Below are 14466 nucleotides of genomic sequence, written 5' to 3' on the forward strand. Positions count from 1 at the left end.
AGTCTTTTAAATGTCAGGAAATTGAAAAAAATGCAATAACTTGTTTAAACAAACAACCCCAAAACCCAACGAGATATTCAGTTCACACTTGTCTCAGAAGGAAAGCAGGAAATCCTCACATTGGAGAAGCTGGAATTATTTATGAATTATGTTGACATTATGAAAATATTATTCAAACCACAATGCATATTACATATGCACACAAAAAAAAGCGTGTCTCCAGATAGTCATGCTTGTCTGTGACTACTGTTAGTACCTGTAGCGTTGCAGCGGTGGTGGCTTTCTTCTTGAAAATCTTCTTCCGACAGCAGCAGCAAACCCCAGCAGGGATGCCGAGCAGTAAGAGCAGAGCCAAGAGAGGGTTTCCATCAGAGCCCTCATGATGGTCTGCAGTGGAGAAGAGTGTGTGTGTGATTAGGACTGTACTTGTGACATTATAGATATAGGACATTCTTTTTATCCAGGAGCATTAAGTGAAGGCATCACCAATGATTTTCACTGTTTTGGCCCATTGACTATTAACTTAGCATTGACAGTCTTCACACAAAGAGACCTCATTCATACCTGCAGCTTCATTCCCGTAGCTACTACCCGCTGCTTCGTGGTCAGAAGTTTTATTCTCTGTCTCTTCGATGTTTTTGATGATGCAAATTCAAAACGCAGCTTATTTGTTTATGTCTACCCTATCTAAAAGGTACCCATGAATATCTTTTCTGAAAAATGTGTGTGCGATCATATTCTGCCATTTTCCCCCACAATTCAGCAGCAGCAATGGTGCGCCAGATAACCTGTTTAGTTATTCTCTCTTCATTTTGACATGTTGTTTACAGTCACCAGCACCAGGGGCGCCAGTTACTCATTTGGCTTTTCTCCTCCCACTTCAGAAACTTCCCGCTGCTTTCATTGTGAATACTGGTTGGCAGTTAGTCACTCGGCTATTCTCGTCTCACTTCAGCAACCTCATGCTATTTCTGGTACCGGCACTGGGTTGCCAGTTAAACCTTCAGCTAACAACCTCATCTCAACATTCTCTTTCCGATTCCGTTACTGGCACCTGTTTTGCCAGTTTTTCATTTGATCCCCTCATTTCACTAACATCTCCCTATTTCTGTTAACACCACTGGGATGTCAGGTTCTCGGTTAACTCCAATTTACCCCAGTATCCTCTGAACACTCAGTTCAAAAAGGCCATTACTAGTTCCCTTGAACCCATCACCTATTTCCGGCCTAAACACAGTTGGTTTTGGGGGTTTATAAGGACGGAAAATAGTTCTCCAATAATCAACCTACCAACCTTCAGCTATTTTCAGCCATAAATACCCCTTTGTCAACCCCAAATACAAAACCATGTGGTTATATCATATAGAGTATTTATTAATTGAATTACCAGAAAATATGCAATAACGTAACATACATTGTTATCGAGCTATGGAATGTCCCATAATACATAATGTAATTATCTGTAATTGCTGACTCGCCTTATTGTATAGCCAGCCCCTCCCTCCATCTCGCTTGCATGTTCCCCATCTGACCCTCTGATTGGGTCCAACCGCACGGACACAATGTTGGTAACTCTCTCTCACTTGGACAAGGTCTAACCATGTCTCTCCATATCCCTGTGGACTCGCTCATGAGCTGGTTTAGATACGTAGCAGATTGCACTATGATCAATGCTGATTGATACCAGGTGCCGTGTAGTGTAATAATTTTCAGTGACGAATGAATTAATGGCATAATCCAATAACAAAAATGTAGCAGGGCAAACTGGAGCAGATCAAACAAGAAGGAGGCTTCATACTAAAATATGACCAAACATGCTTGTCAAACAGAATGAGAGAGGAATAAAGGCCTGTCTGTAATATAAGCCTGCTTCAAACAAAAGACGGGTACCCTCTGCACTTGAGCTAATTCAAGCCCATTTTGAAAATTTAAGGCACATGGAGACCCACCTGTCAGGTCCATCCTGGTGACAGACACCACCCGGTCTCTCCGGTCTATTATGGTGTAATGTCCCACATCACTGTAGTTCATGTTCCTGATCTCGATTTTCGTGGAGTGGGTCTGAACCCGGTCCCAATAATTCGGCAGGTCCTGGGACAACCGAGCACCGTCGTGCACCTGAGGGAGACAAACTTCTGTCAGAGCATCACTCTGCATTTCCATCTGAATCACAACTAATTTCTTGCCAGCTCTGAAAATGTGTATGTATGTTTCCAATTTGTAAATTGTATTTTTATTAATGTTTCACCTCTTCTGCACCTCCTAATTTTCCATAGCCCCGTCTTCCCCTCACAGTGTGGTTGTGTTTTCTTTGAAAATTGAACCGTTTTATGTTGAACACTTTACTGCATGTTGTTCATGCCTATACAATCGCATTGCCCAGTTTTGTAGCTGTTTTCATTTAACTTTCCAGGTGCCATTTGTATTACGCCAGGTTGCCATGTCATGGAAAGAACGTAGTGGCGCAGAGATTTTGGCTTCTATTTCCTCATTCAAATTCTGTTAATTTAATTTGTAAATTGTAAATTAGTTTAGGGACATCTGCAGCAGATGTGCTGTGAGAGAGAGAGAACAGACGGCAAATAATGTGTTATATATTGTCCTCTGCAGGTATGTGTTTCCCTTTGTTTAACGTTATCATTTTTTTGCTGTCTCTGTAAAGTCACTCCACCCCACGCACCAGTTTACTTTGGCCACCAGGTATTGCTGTTTTTCCTCTTGGGTATCACTTGTCAAGAATTGTTGTTCTAATTTAGCTTTGATGTGTTTCCCTGTCAATTTGAATGGCTCTCTTCCAGTAATGTACTACACAGTAGTGTGAAATACTAAGTACATACTGTATTTACTGCATTTAAAGAAAAAGAATGAAAACTACCCAGTGTTGTTTTGTACTGCTGAGGGAGCAGATGTGCAGATGGACCAGAAGGCAATTAATGCGTTCTATATAGTCTTCTGTGGAATATACACACTGTATATATATGGTTACACATAGGCAGGCAGGCAACTAAAGGGGGGATCCCACTTAGCTGTTTGTGTGTCATATATATATATATATATATATATATATATATATATATATATATATATATATATATATATATATATATATATATATATATATATATATATATATATATATATATATATATATATATATATATATATATGAGTACAATATTTGAGTACAGATAAAAACTGAGAGATGAAAACAGGGGTTGTGAAACAAATTGAACCCCCTACTTCTGCAACTTTAACAATGAATCCCCTGTTGTTGAATGCTTCCATCCCTCTGCTCATTTTTATCCATCCATCCATCATACATCCATCATCCATCCATCCATCTCACCAGTGTAACATTGACACCCTCCCCAGAGAAGGAGAGGGAAGCGTCGCTCAGGTCAATGCCCTCCAGCTGGATGTAAAGACTCTGTCCTGCTACACACTTGGCATAGTTGTGTCTGGCTGGATATCGAGAAAGAAAGTCAAAATATTGAACTGTATTTGTAACAGATGGTAATCAAGCTTACTGGCTAACTTGATAATCACTAGCTAAGGAGTTGTAATCGTTAATTTAGTTCCCTAAAATAATAACTTTGAAGAAAAAACTGTTGCCCAAATTAATTTCAACTCAGTAGCACAGTGAGATCTAGTGAGATTAAAATGGGCTCAGCTTTGAGAGACAGAGGAGAAAAAGAAGTACTGTAGGTCTTTATAGTACAAGATGTCCCCCTCATCAACACTGTTTTCTTATGATGATATAAAGAGAGAAAGTTGTTGTGAAATAATCAGGGTGGGTGTTCTAAAAAATTACTTTTTGATGTGCCGAAACAAATCCTTTAAGATAATTAAATACAACATATCTGAGTTCTGTCGAACTTGGTTAAGCATGGTATGCAAGCAAGAACTTTGAAAGAAGAAATAACCTTGCGGTGAATTAAATACCCCATTGCTCAAAGTAATTCACTCCGGGTTTTACCGATACAACCTTCTTCAACCAATCTTCTAGGAAATGTTACTTACACTCACTTTAAAGCTGTGTTCACAAAGAAACAAAAGTTACAGCAACCAAAGCTAAAATAAGGCTGAGCTAACTCACGTGTGACGGCTACTTTGACGGAAGAGATTTCTTTATTCCAGTAGTCCTTCTGGGTGTATGTCCCCTGGTCCTCATAGGTCACCTAACAAAAAAAACATATACAGAGTACATCAATACACTGTGGAAATCTAGAATCTCTGGTCACACATAAGCAGGTGTTTTTACTTTTGACAGCTGATGGGGGGAAAAAAACAGACAATGTGTTTTGTGTGTACTCCATCCACAAGAACCTATTATGGCGCACTAATGAGTACATACAGTTGTGGTCAAAAGTTTACATACACTTGTAAAGAACATAATGTCATGGCTCTCTTGAGTTTCCCCGTTATTTCTACAACTCTGATTTTTCTCTGATAGAGTGATTGGAACAGATACTTCTTTGTCACAAAAAACATTCATGAAGTTTGGTTCTTTCATGACTTTATTATGGGTTAACAGAAAAAGTGATCAAATCTGCTGGGTCAAAAATATACATACAGCAGTGCTAATATTTGGTTACATGTCCCTTGGCCATTTTCACTTCAATTAGGCGCTTTTGGTAGCCATCCACAAGCTTCTGGCAAGCTTCTTGTTGAATCTTTGACCACTCCTCTTGACAGAATTGGTGCAGTTCAGTTAAATTTGATGGCTTTCTGACATGGACTTGTTTCTTCAGCATTGTCCACATGTTCTCAATGGGATTTAAGTCAGGACTTTGGGAAGGCCATTCTAAAACCCTAATTGTAGCCTGATTTAGCCATTCCATTACCACTTTTGATGTGTGTTTGGGGTCATTGTCCTGTTGGAACACCCAACTGCGCCCAAGACCCAACCTTCGGGCTGATGATTTTAGGTTATCCTGAAGAATTTGAAGGTAATCTTCCTTCTTCATTATCCCATTTACTCTCTGTAAAGCACCAGTTCCATTGGCAGCAAAACAGCCCCACAGTATAATACTACCACCACCGTGCTTGACGGTAGGCATGGTGTTCTTGGGGTTAAAGGCCTCACCTTTTCTCCTCCAAACATATTGCTGGGCATTGTGGCCAAACAGCTTGATTTTTGTTTCGTCTGACCACAGAACTTTCCTCCAGAAGGTCTTATCTTTGTCCATGTGATCAGCAGCAAACTTCAGTCGAGCCTTAAGGTGCCGCTTTTGGAGCAAGGGCTTCCTTCTTGCACGGCAGCCTCTCAGTCCATGGAGATGCAAAACACGCTTGACTGTGGACACTGACACCTGTGTTCCAGCAGCTTCTAATTCTTGGCAGATCTGCTTTTTGGTGGTTCTCGGTTGACTCTTCACCCTCCTGACCAATTTTCTCTCAGCAGCAGGTGATAGCTTGCGTTTTCTTCCTGATTGTGGCAGTGACAAAAAAGTGCCATGCACTTTATACTTACAAACAATTGTTTGCACTGTTGCTCTTGGGACCTGCAGCTGCTTTGAAATAGCTCCAAGTGACTTTCCTGACTTGTTGAAGTCAATGATTCGCTTTTTCAGATCCATGCTGAGCTCCTTTGACTTTCCCATTGTAGCGTTTGTGGGCGTTTGTATCCAATGAGCCCTATTTAAATGGCCCCAGAGAAGTCACCAGCTGTAGTCACTCATAATCACTCACAAGAAGTTAAGAGGCCATGCTATGAAGCTCATTTCATTGACACAACTTTCTAAGTCACCAAAATTGCTAATTCATGTTGCTGTATGTATATTTTTGACCCAGCAGATTTTGACACTTTTTCTGTTCACCCATAATAAAGTCATGAAAGAACCAAACTTCATGAATGTTTTTTGTGACAAAGAAGTATCTGTTCCAATCACTCTATCAGAGAAAAATCAGAGTTGTAGAAATAACTGGAAACTCAAGAGAGCCATGACATTATGTTCTTTACAAGTGTATGTAAACTTTTGACCACAACTGTACGTCCTCTAACGCGGAGGACAGTTGATTAGGAAGTCTTTCAGTGGCCCAGGACAAATTTGCGTGCACACTAAAAGAATATGGCCTTCTGTAGCAACTCGCTAGAGCCAGTCTGTGTTTGTCTCTACTGGGTTTAGACTAAAGACGAAATAAATCGGCAAGTCAAAATATATTATATATAATTGACACACACACAGACACACATACACACAATCACACACCGATGGTAGAGCAATTTCGGATGCAGTATCGTGTTTGATCCGGTGATCAAACGGTAGATCTTCCTAATAGTGGAAGACCTGAGCCATAACCGCCTCAATGATCAAAAGGTATATACAAGTAGAATAAGAAAGGAAGCAAAAATAGAAACTGTGCTAGTGCATTTAAACACAAAGCTACGAGGTAAAGTGACTTATTACATAAAATGTAGACTTTAGATTTAATTCATTAATTCAGACTTGAAACAAATATACTTTGGTTACCTTGTCAATGTACCAGCGTCGGTCGCTGCCAGTACCCGACACCCTGCCTTTGGACATCCTGTAGGACATAAAAAATAGCCACATGGAAATCAACTGCAACAACACTGGAAGCAACTTTCAGCTTCCCTCCATGACCATCATGTAAGAACACGGGGGTGTCCCTGAATGATTCTGACCTGATTCGGCCCTTCTCCCAGTACGTAAAGGTCTTGGCAGGGTCATCAGCTGGAGTGAACTCCAGCTTGTCCGCAGTCTTAGGCAGGTAGATCTTCAGCTGCCGACCGTGGGCCAAACGCTCATGGATGTCATGGACAAGATAGGAGTCTGAAACAAAAGCAGGGGGAGAAAGAAAACGAGGCAGTGTGCATGCTGCTAAAACATCGTTTTGAAAAAAATATTTCAAACCAAAGAAAACATTCGCAGTTAATATTTCTAAATTATGACACAAAAATTGCAATATACAATGTGATCATCTCAAATGGCTAAGGGAAGTGTACACAATGCACATCCATCAAATAGAAATAAATATATAGAAATCTGACAATTCTAGTGACCACGAGGCTCGCGGGGCAACATGTAACATATAGGTGCATATGAGTTGAGCAAGTTCTGTAGGAAGAGGTAGGCGTTCAAGCAGTTTTGGAAGACAGAATACACGTTGAATTTATGATGGCTGATGATATGACTATTGATAGGTTTGTAACATTTAGGGATGCAGTTTCTCACAACAATATCTCAAAGCTTTGTGTCTTAGGCTTCATCCACACTACTACGTTTCCATTTTAAAGTGCACATCATTTACCACGTTTACACTGAGCGTCCACACTAGGCCGGAGTTTTAGAGCACCGAAAACGAAGGAGTTTAGTAACGCTACAGAAAGCCGGGTAAGTTTGAAAACTGAGGGGTTACCTCGTCGTGTGGACAGGCAGAACCACATAAAACGATAGCGGAGACACCCCTGTTCGCTACTTGATTGGGTCTTAGCAGTAACGACGTGTCCTTCCCTGATTCGTCACGCCTCTATCACGTGACCCTTTTCCGTTAGGGCGTTATCAGCGCTACGGAGCGGACATCTGAAGTCACAGTTTGCTGCTTTGACTGAGACGATGGACACAAAACGGAGGACTTTACTTTTATTATTAATGCTTTTTTTGTTCTGCACAACTGTTGTGAAGTTCACAAAGAATGCATGCTCTCCAGTACGACAGGGACTTCAGTCCAGCAGAGCTACAAGTGTGAGAAGAGACAACAACAAAACCGAGTGAGAGACGTGTGTTGGCCAAATGTATTGACCCATAATCTAGTAAAACTTTGATTTATTGTAATACGTCATATTTTCTGTAACTAAGAAAACAATCTACTTCCTGTTTACACCGGTACCCGCATGCCCAGTTTACGTGAATAGTCATGTGATTCATTTTCAGGCTTGGACTGAGACTGAGACCACACCTTTCAAAGACAGCAGATGAGAAATGAGATGATACTCACCCACACTGAGAGCAGTGGCCAGCAGGATCACAACAGTCCACATCATCTGCAGACAAGACACAGAAGAGATTACATTGAAGCTAATCACTAGTAGACTTTACTTTGTTCACTTTAACAGAACTGTCAATAAATGTGCTGTGAAACTGTCACAATCAGTGAAAAGAGGCTACAAAGGGCCTGATCTGGATCATTCTTTGTGGGTTCATCTCTACACGTGACCTCTGTCTCATTATTTGATTCAGCATTATTATAGAACAAGACTTAAGTTTTGCAGGTACTTGGTCATATAATATTTGGCAAAATTTGTATTTCTGACCTGATAAACATGAAAATGCTGAGAGGGTGTACTTAATTTCACAGCAATCTAACCAAAAATCGTATAATATATATGATAATATAATAAAAAAACAAGAATGTGGATTGTGATTTTACCGTGGACGACACCCACTGCTACTATTATTATTATAATTAGTCACATTTCTATTACTATTACTACTTTTATTATCATTAATATTAATTTCTACCCTTGCCCGCACCGGGACCTGTCCATCACCATTGATGATACCGTGGTGACGCCAACTCGGACTGCGAGGAACCTGGGTGTGACCCTGGATGACCAACTGTCATTCTCGGCAAACATTTCATCCTTTACACGCTCCTGCAGATTCCTGCTCTACAACATCAGGAGGATTCGTCCCTTCCTGACTGACGAGACGGTGCAGGTTCTCATCCAGGCTCTTGCCATCTCCCGCCTGGACTACTGCAACTCTCTACTCGCTGGAGCCCCGGCGTCGGCCATCAGACTTCTGGAGCTTGTCCAGAAAGCCGCAGCTCGCCTGGTGTTCAATCGCCCCAAGTTCTCCCACACAACTTCCTTTCTCCGTTCTCTACACTGGCTACCTGTAAGAGCTCGCATCCAGTTTAAGACTCTGGTGCTAGCCTACAGGGCAGTGAAAGGAACAGCTCCTTCCTATCTCCAGGCCATGGTCAAGCCTTACACCCCCGCCCGACCACTTTGCTCTGCTGCCTCGGGGCGATTGGTTGCCCCGTCACTCAGAGGTCCCTGTGGCCGATCGACCCGGTCACGGCTGTTTTCTGTCCTGGCCCCACAGTGGTGGAATGAACTTCCCACTGACGTCAGGACAGCGGAGTCGCTGCCCATCTTTCGGCGTAGGCTGAAAACCCACCTCTTCAGGAAGTGCTACCCTGAGCCTTCCACTTAGCGCTTATTGTTTTCATACTAGCTTGTTGCACTTATTGTATTCGTATTACTTATAGCACTAACTGTTTTTCTTGTTTCTGCACTGTACTTTGGCTCTGAGTTATGCTCTGCTTCATGCTCTTAGATGCTTGTTTGGAAAACGTAAATGTACTTGTGACTTCTGGTGACTAGTAGTTCTTTTGATTACCAATGTTGATGCACTTATTGTAAGTCGCTTTGGATAAAAGCGTCTGCTAAATGACTGTAATGTAATGTAATTTAATTTATTATATCCATTGATGCTGTTATTATTAGAAGTCATCCTTTTTCTGTTATCACTCTACTAGTATTGGTGCTGCTACTGCTATCACTATGCTCATATGTATTATTTCTGTCATATGGATCGACTATGTTGTAACTCTGTTATGTATATTTTCTGTCAACATGACATCTATTACACTTCTGTCCATCCTGGGAGAGGGATCCCTCCTCTGTTGCTCTCTCTCTGAGGTTTCTTCCATTTTCTGGGTGAGTTTTTCCTTTTCCGATGCGAGGATCCAACAACAGAGAAAGTCGCATGCTGTACAGCTCGTAAATCCCTCTGAGGGGCCAATGTTGTTATTTGTGATTTTGAGCTATACCAATGAATTGAACTGAAATGTCAACTTCATAATGGCAGTAAAGGAAAATTCAAAGTCATTATCAGACATCCTCTTGGAAACATGAATGTCTTGCATGCCAATCCATCCAAATGTTGAGAGATTTTAGTCTGGACCGGTCCAGCGGCGGACTGACTGACAGGCAGTCATGTATGGAGCTAAATCCAGGTCAAAAGTTTTGAACATTTGAAAAAAATAATTTGATCCTGAAAGTTCAAGTTATGGTCTTGAACATTGAAAAATACAGTAATGTATTCAAAATAAAAATAAGTGAATGAAAAGTTTTTTTGGGTTGAATATAATTTTGATTCAGTTCTGGAATTTTATTGAATATTTATTTTTTTCATTTTTCACTTTCATATATATTTTGATATTTGAGGTCTTGTATTTTTCAGATTGTTTTTTTCAGTTCAGACTTTTGACCTTGATCTAGCGTGGGGGCGTGGCTTCAACTGAGAGGGACGTGTCATCATGAGTGACAGCATCACAAAGAAGGCTGAGGACCTTCCTCAACAACGTTGCCTTCAGGTAACGTGGGCACCACGAGAATTATGATTGAACACTTTCTATACACCATATTCACGTGAATGCAGAGGGGATAAACTGTGAGCGCAAGCTATCCTGAAGGAAACTTTAGCCCTGCTCTGCTGCCAAAAGACGCAGCAATGCGACCTTCCTTTGTCTAAGAGAGAGTTGAGACCCTTTTTAACAAAGTGGATCAGATGATTGATACCAGAGGAAAAGGCCTCATCAGCAGAAACACTAGTAAGACGGCCCAATGGGGAAACTCCCAACTCGACCAAACAATGGTGTAACTTCAAAAGCATTAGTGTGACATGCAGCAGATCTTTGCTGGGATGCTAGAGCATGAGAAATATGCACTTCCGTCTCCATACGTTTCTGTAATCCTTTTGTAAAACAAAGATGAGTTTACAAACTCATCAAAACCGTCCTCGTAATTCTTTCCACTGTTTCGACAATCTCCAACTCTGGTTTGACATTTGGACAGAGAGACTGAATAAGTAACGTAATAAGTAGACTGAAAGAGTAGCTGTGTACTAACCCGGCCATACTGTTAGCAGTGTTGCTTAGCGCCTCCCTGGCGACACACGTCGTCAGCTCAGTATGCTGTTAGATGGGCCCAAATACCTATTTGCTGTACATAGTGTATATACACATTCTCATAGTATACTATGTTTGCAGTTTGATTACAAGAAATCCATGTAGCTCAGTTATTCACGGACATCAATCAACCTGCTACTTTGGCAGGTGTTTGCCAATTGAACTTTACAAGTAGCAGGCAGATGTCTTTTTCTAAAGGTTTTATAGCTGTTTTCCAAAATCTCCCGTTTTAAGAGGAAGCAGCTCCTCCATTATCTATGTGCATTGCATTGTGGGAAAACAGTGTCCATCAACTGCACATACAAAAAAAAATGTAAAACTTTTTTTAGTGTGTATGATAAAAGTATACTTTTATTTCCTACGGTAACATATTGCATATTATATTGTCAAAACTTGCTGTGGATTAGGTTTTAATCTGAAGTTTGCATAAATATTAGCTGTCATGGACACATCCTCATATTTTCTCCTCATATTGCTGCTACTCAGAATGCCGATGGAACCTCCTTACCTCTCAAACCGCTCCCCCTCTACTCTGACAGGTCGGCATTAAACCACTGTGTTCAAACATTCACACGCGACACTCAAGAGATAAGATAAGAGCACAGCTTCAAAAGGCACTGGACTCCTCATCTATTAATTTCTTCACTCATTTCCTTCATGGAGGTATTTAATAACAGTTTGCTCGGTTGATTTTTTTTTTAAGTAAATGCTTTAATCTATCTAGTGCAGTAGGCCAAATTAGTCTTTTCCTCTGTTATCTGTCCAGATAACAGGCAAATCTATCATGTCCGTTTAAATGTGATCATTTCAAACAGAAAGAGGACTTGTCTTTTCCACTAGTCCAGTCGGGCTGTGTGCGCTCACTCTGCACCTGTTTGCAGCTCGGCAGCTGCCTTTCTATTCTGAGGAGTGCTGGATCCTAATTTAGCAAAAACTGCACCAATAATATTTCTTAAAGAACATGTGATTTAGATGAAGGACAAACTGTAGCCTGGAATGAAAACAATACTATATGAACAATAGGCTGGAAGAAATGGTGATCACCAATTACAATTGTTTTGTGCATAAGCTTATAATAAACTAACAAATAAAAAACAAATCACAGCACTTAATTACTAGTGTCCTTTTGGATGGGGGGGGGGGAGGCTATGATGTCATCATTCAATTCTTGTGTCAAATGATAAGACTGTTTAAAAGTGTCAATTCATTATTAATTTAATGTTCAGTAATGGATCCATTCAATATTTAAATTTCATTAGACGATCGATGACTCAAAACGTAGTTTTGGTGAGAAAGTTGAATAAATACAGTTGTTTGAAGGAGATGTTTTCACAACAACATAATTAGATAATAGAGATGAATTATGACCTGTTTACAAAACATCTAAGAAGCTTATAATACATCAATAAAACTACTAATGACAAGATTTGTTTAAATCCTTAAAAATACAATCTTTTATTTCGTAATCAATTGAATTGTGTGGTTTTATGAGGAAACAAAACCCATTATAAATTACTATAACAAAGTAAAAAGATAACATTTAGAATTGTTGATGGTTTACAGACTTCAGAGTGGTTGAAATGATTTTTGGGATGGTGTCAAAATGTTTAGTTTGGAGCCTTGTAGACCAGCTGCTATAATCAAACAACAATATGGATCATCACTGATCGGCAATTGCCATCAAAAAAACGATCAGAGATCAGGGATCTCTAAAAGTTATATTTGCTCCTTTTTTCTTTTGTGCTGATCCGATCCGAACCGTGAGTTTTATGATCCTTTGCACCACAAGTCTGTGTGTTAAAAGCCCCCCCCCCACCGATTTTTTCCGACAGTACTTGAAGGTCTCACAGGCCCCAGCCCTGAGCAGAGGCGTGTGCCGTCCCCTCCCTGTGAGGCCTCACGCTATGCCCGATAGACATGAACGGAACAAAAACACAGAGGTATTCGGCTGCCGCCTTTCGTTCGCCGCCTTTAACCGTCGTATCTGCAATGTCCAACGTTTAGAAAAAAAGATACATACATATATATGCAATGATGATGATGTTTTTACTAATTTACTGGGATGAATAGAGCGACGAGGTGTGGCCCGCGTGCAAGGAGAAAACAAAAAAAGAAAAGGACGGCCGGTTATCCAAAACCTGTGAAGTCCTCCCCCCGAGCGTGCGGGGGGACTTCACGCGCCTTTACAAACGAGCTCAAATCACATTCGACTACCTTAGCAGGCTCTGATTTTAAAGCTCCTGTTGAGTGTCGGACACATATGCTGCCGCTCAGCCTGTAGTCACGTTAGGCTCGTAAAAAGCACAACAAACATCACAAAAAAACCAGCCCTTATGTTCCCTTTCCCCCGATACGGTTCCAACTTGTTGTGAATGCCTTAGAGGCAAAGTAGTTTTCATCGATCATACTGGAGTAATTCGCTTCATTGTTTCTCGTTGAATAGCCAGTCACATATGGATGTGTGGCCAAAACGCGCCTGTGTCTTAATACGAGTCACCAGTGGACGTTTAGGAGAAACACCTCGTGTCTGTCGAATTCAGCGTTTTTGCAAAGCCACACCCTCCCATTGAAGAGTCTCACCGCCGCTTTTAACCCCGTCTCACTCACCGTATCGTCTCGATCGTCTTGTCGATTCAGAGCTCAAAGCACATTTATGGGGTTGGTCTGTCAGAGACTCGCCGCTGCATCCAACCTAACCTGTCAGAGCAGCGAGTGGAGATGAGTGGCCAAGACGTGTTGCCTTCAGGATACTGTCGGAAATGTCACGAATGTACCATAAGGTAAATCACGCCGAAAAACGTAATGACGTTATAACCTGGAAGCTTAGTTTAATATGGAAGCCAATTCCTAGCGTTTCAGAAGCGGAACGCTCGCGGGCGCCACCCACGAAAATCTTGAGATTCCGTGATAATCTGTGTAACAACCCCGGATGTATGAAGCGAACAACAAACACATAAAAGGTTACTATACCTGTCCGACGTTCAATTGCTGTTGATTTGGTCATATGTCCCTGTTTTTTGAAACATTTTTAAGCTTGGATATTGAATCTTACATGTTTGTGGTCAAAGCAAAATATAAGAAGAAGAAGAGAAGTGTAGAAGAAGAGCAACGACAGAACAAGCATAAACCCGACCCGTGGGCTCTCGCTCGCCCTCTTCTTTGAGGCAGAGTAGTGTTTGCCTCCCCTCTGCTTTTTCACTGCGGTTTCTGTCAGACCAGCAATACTAAATATATTCTACACAGACGTGAAATACAGTACCTATTATATGGAAAGAAAGGACATATAATAAAAGTGTCTACAAATATTACAGTGGTGACAAACAATGAGAAAGCAAAAGGCATTGAAAAGGCTGCCCTGTTGTTTTTTCCAAGCGGAATAAATGCAGAAGGGAGCCTTACTGACTTTGACATTGATTTAACTGACTTTCAGCAGCATTCATTCGATAGTAGTATCACAGTCGGGGAACTATATGAAAAGACAAAGTTACCTCTCTTACGTTTCTGTTTAACAACCAAGAAGAA

The 14466-nt window shown here is 40.9% G+C and overlaps 1 protein-coding gene across 1 annotated transcript in view; it reads right to left on the reverse strand.

Annotated features, from left to right (window-relative positions):
- The window catches only part of wu:fc21g02, a 19354-nt gene extending 5680 nt beyond the window's left edge, over positions 1 to 13674 (reverse strand). The window contains exons 1-8 of the mRNA XM_068727567.1: positions 13552 to 13674; positions 7963 to 8008; positions 6650 to 6797; positions 6474 to 6531; positions 4097 to 4178; positions 3347 to 3462; positions 1950 to 2118; positions 257 to 387 (exon numbers count right to left, since the gene is read on the reverse strand). Of these exons, the coding sequence (XP_068583668.1) occupies positions 257 to 387; positions 1950 to 2118; positions 3347 to 3462; positions 4097 to 4178; positions 6474 to 6531; positions 6650 to 6797; positions 7963 to 8008 (750 nt within the window). The 5' untranslated portion in view covers positions 13552 to 13674. The remainder of the gene's footprint in view (positions 1 to 256; positions 388 to 1949; positions 2119 to 3346; positions 3463 to 4096; positions 4179 to 6473; positions 6532 to 6649; positions 6798 to 7962; positions 8009 to 13551) is intronic.
- Between the last annotated feature and the right edge of the window lie 792 nt (positions 13675 to 14466).

Source organism: Cebidichthys violaceus, unplaced genomic scaffold (genome assembly GCF_023349555.1).
Source record: "Cebidichthys violaceus isolate CVI_PGR_0920_01 unplaced genomic scaffold, fCebVio1.0.p SCAF_4, whole genome shotgun sequence".
Taxonomy (NCBI): domain Eukaryota; kingdom Metazoa; phylum Chordata; class Actinopteri; order Perciformes; family Stichaeidae; genus Cebidichthys; species Cebidichthys violaceus.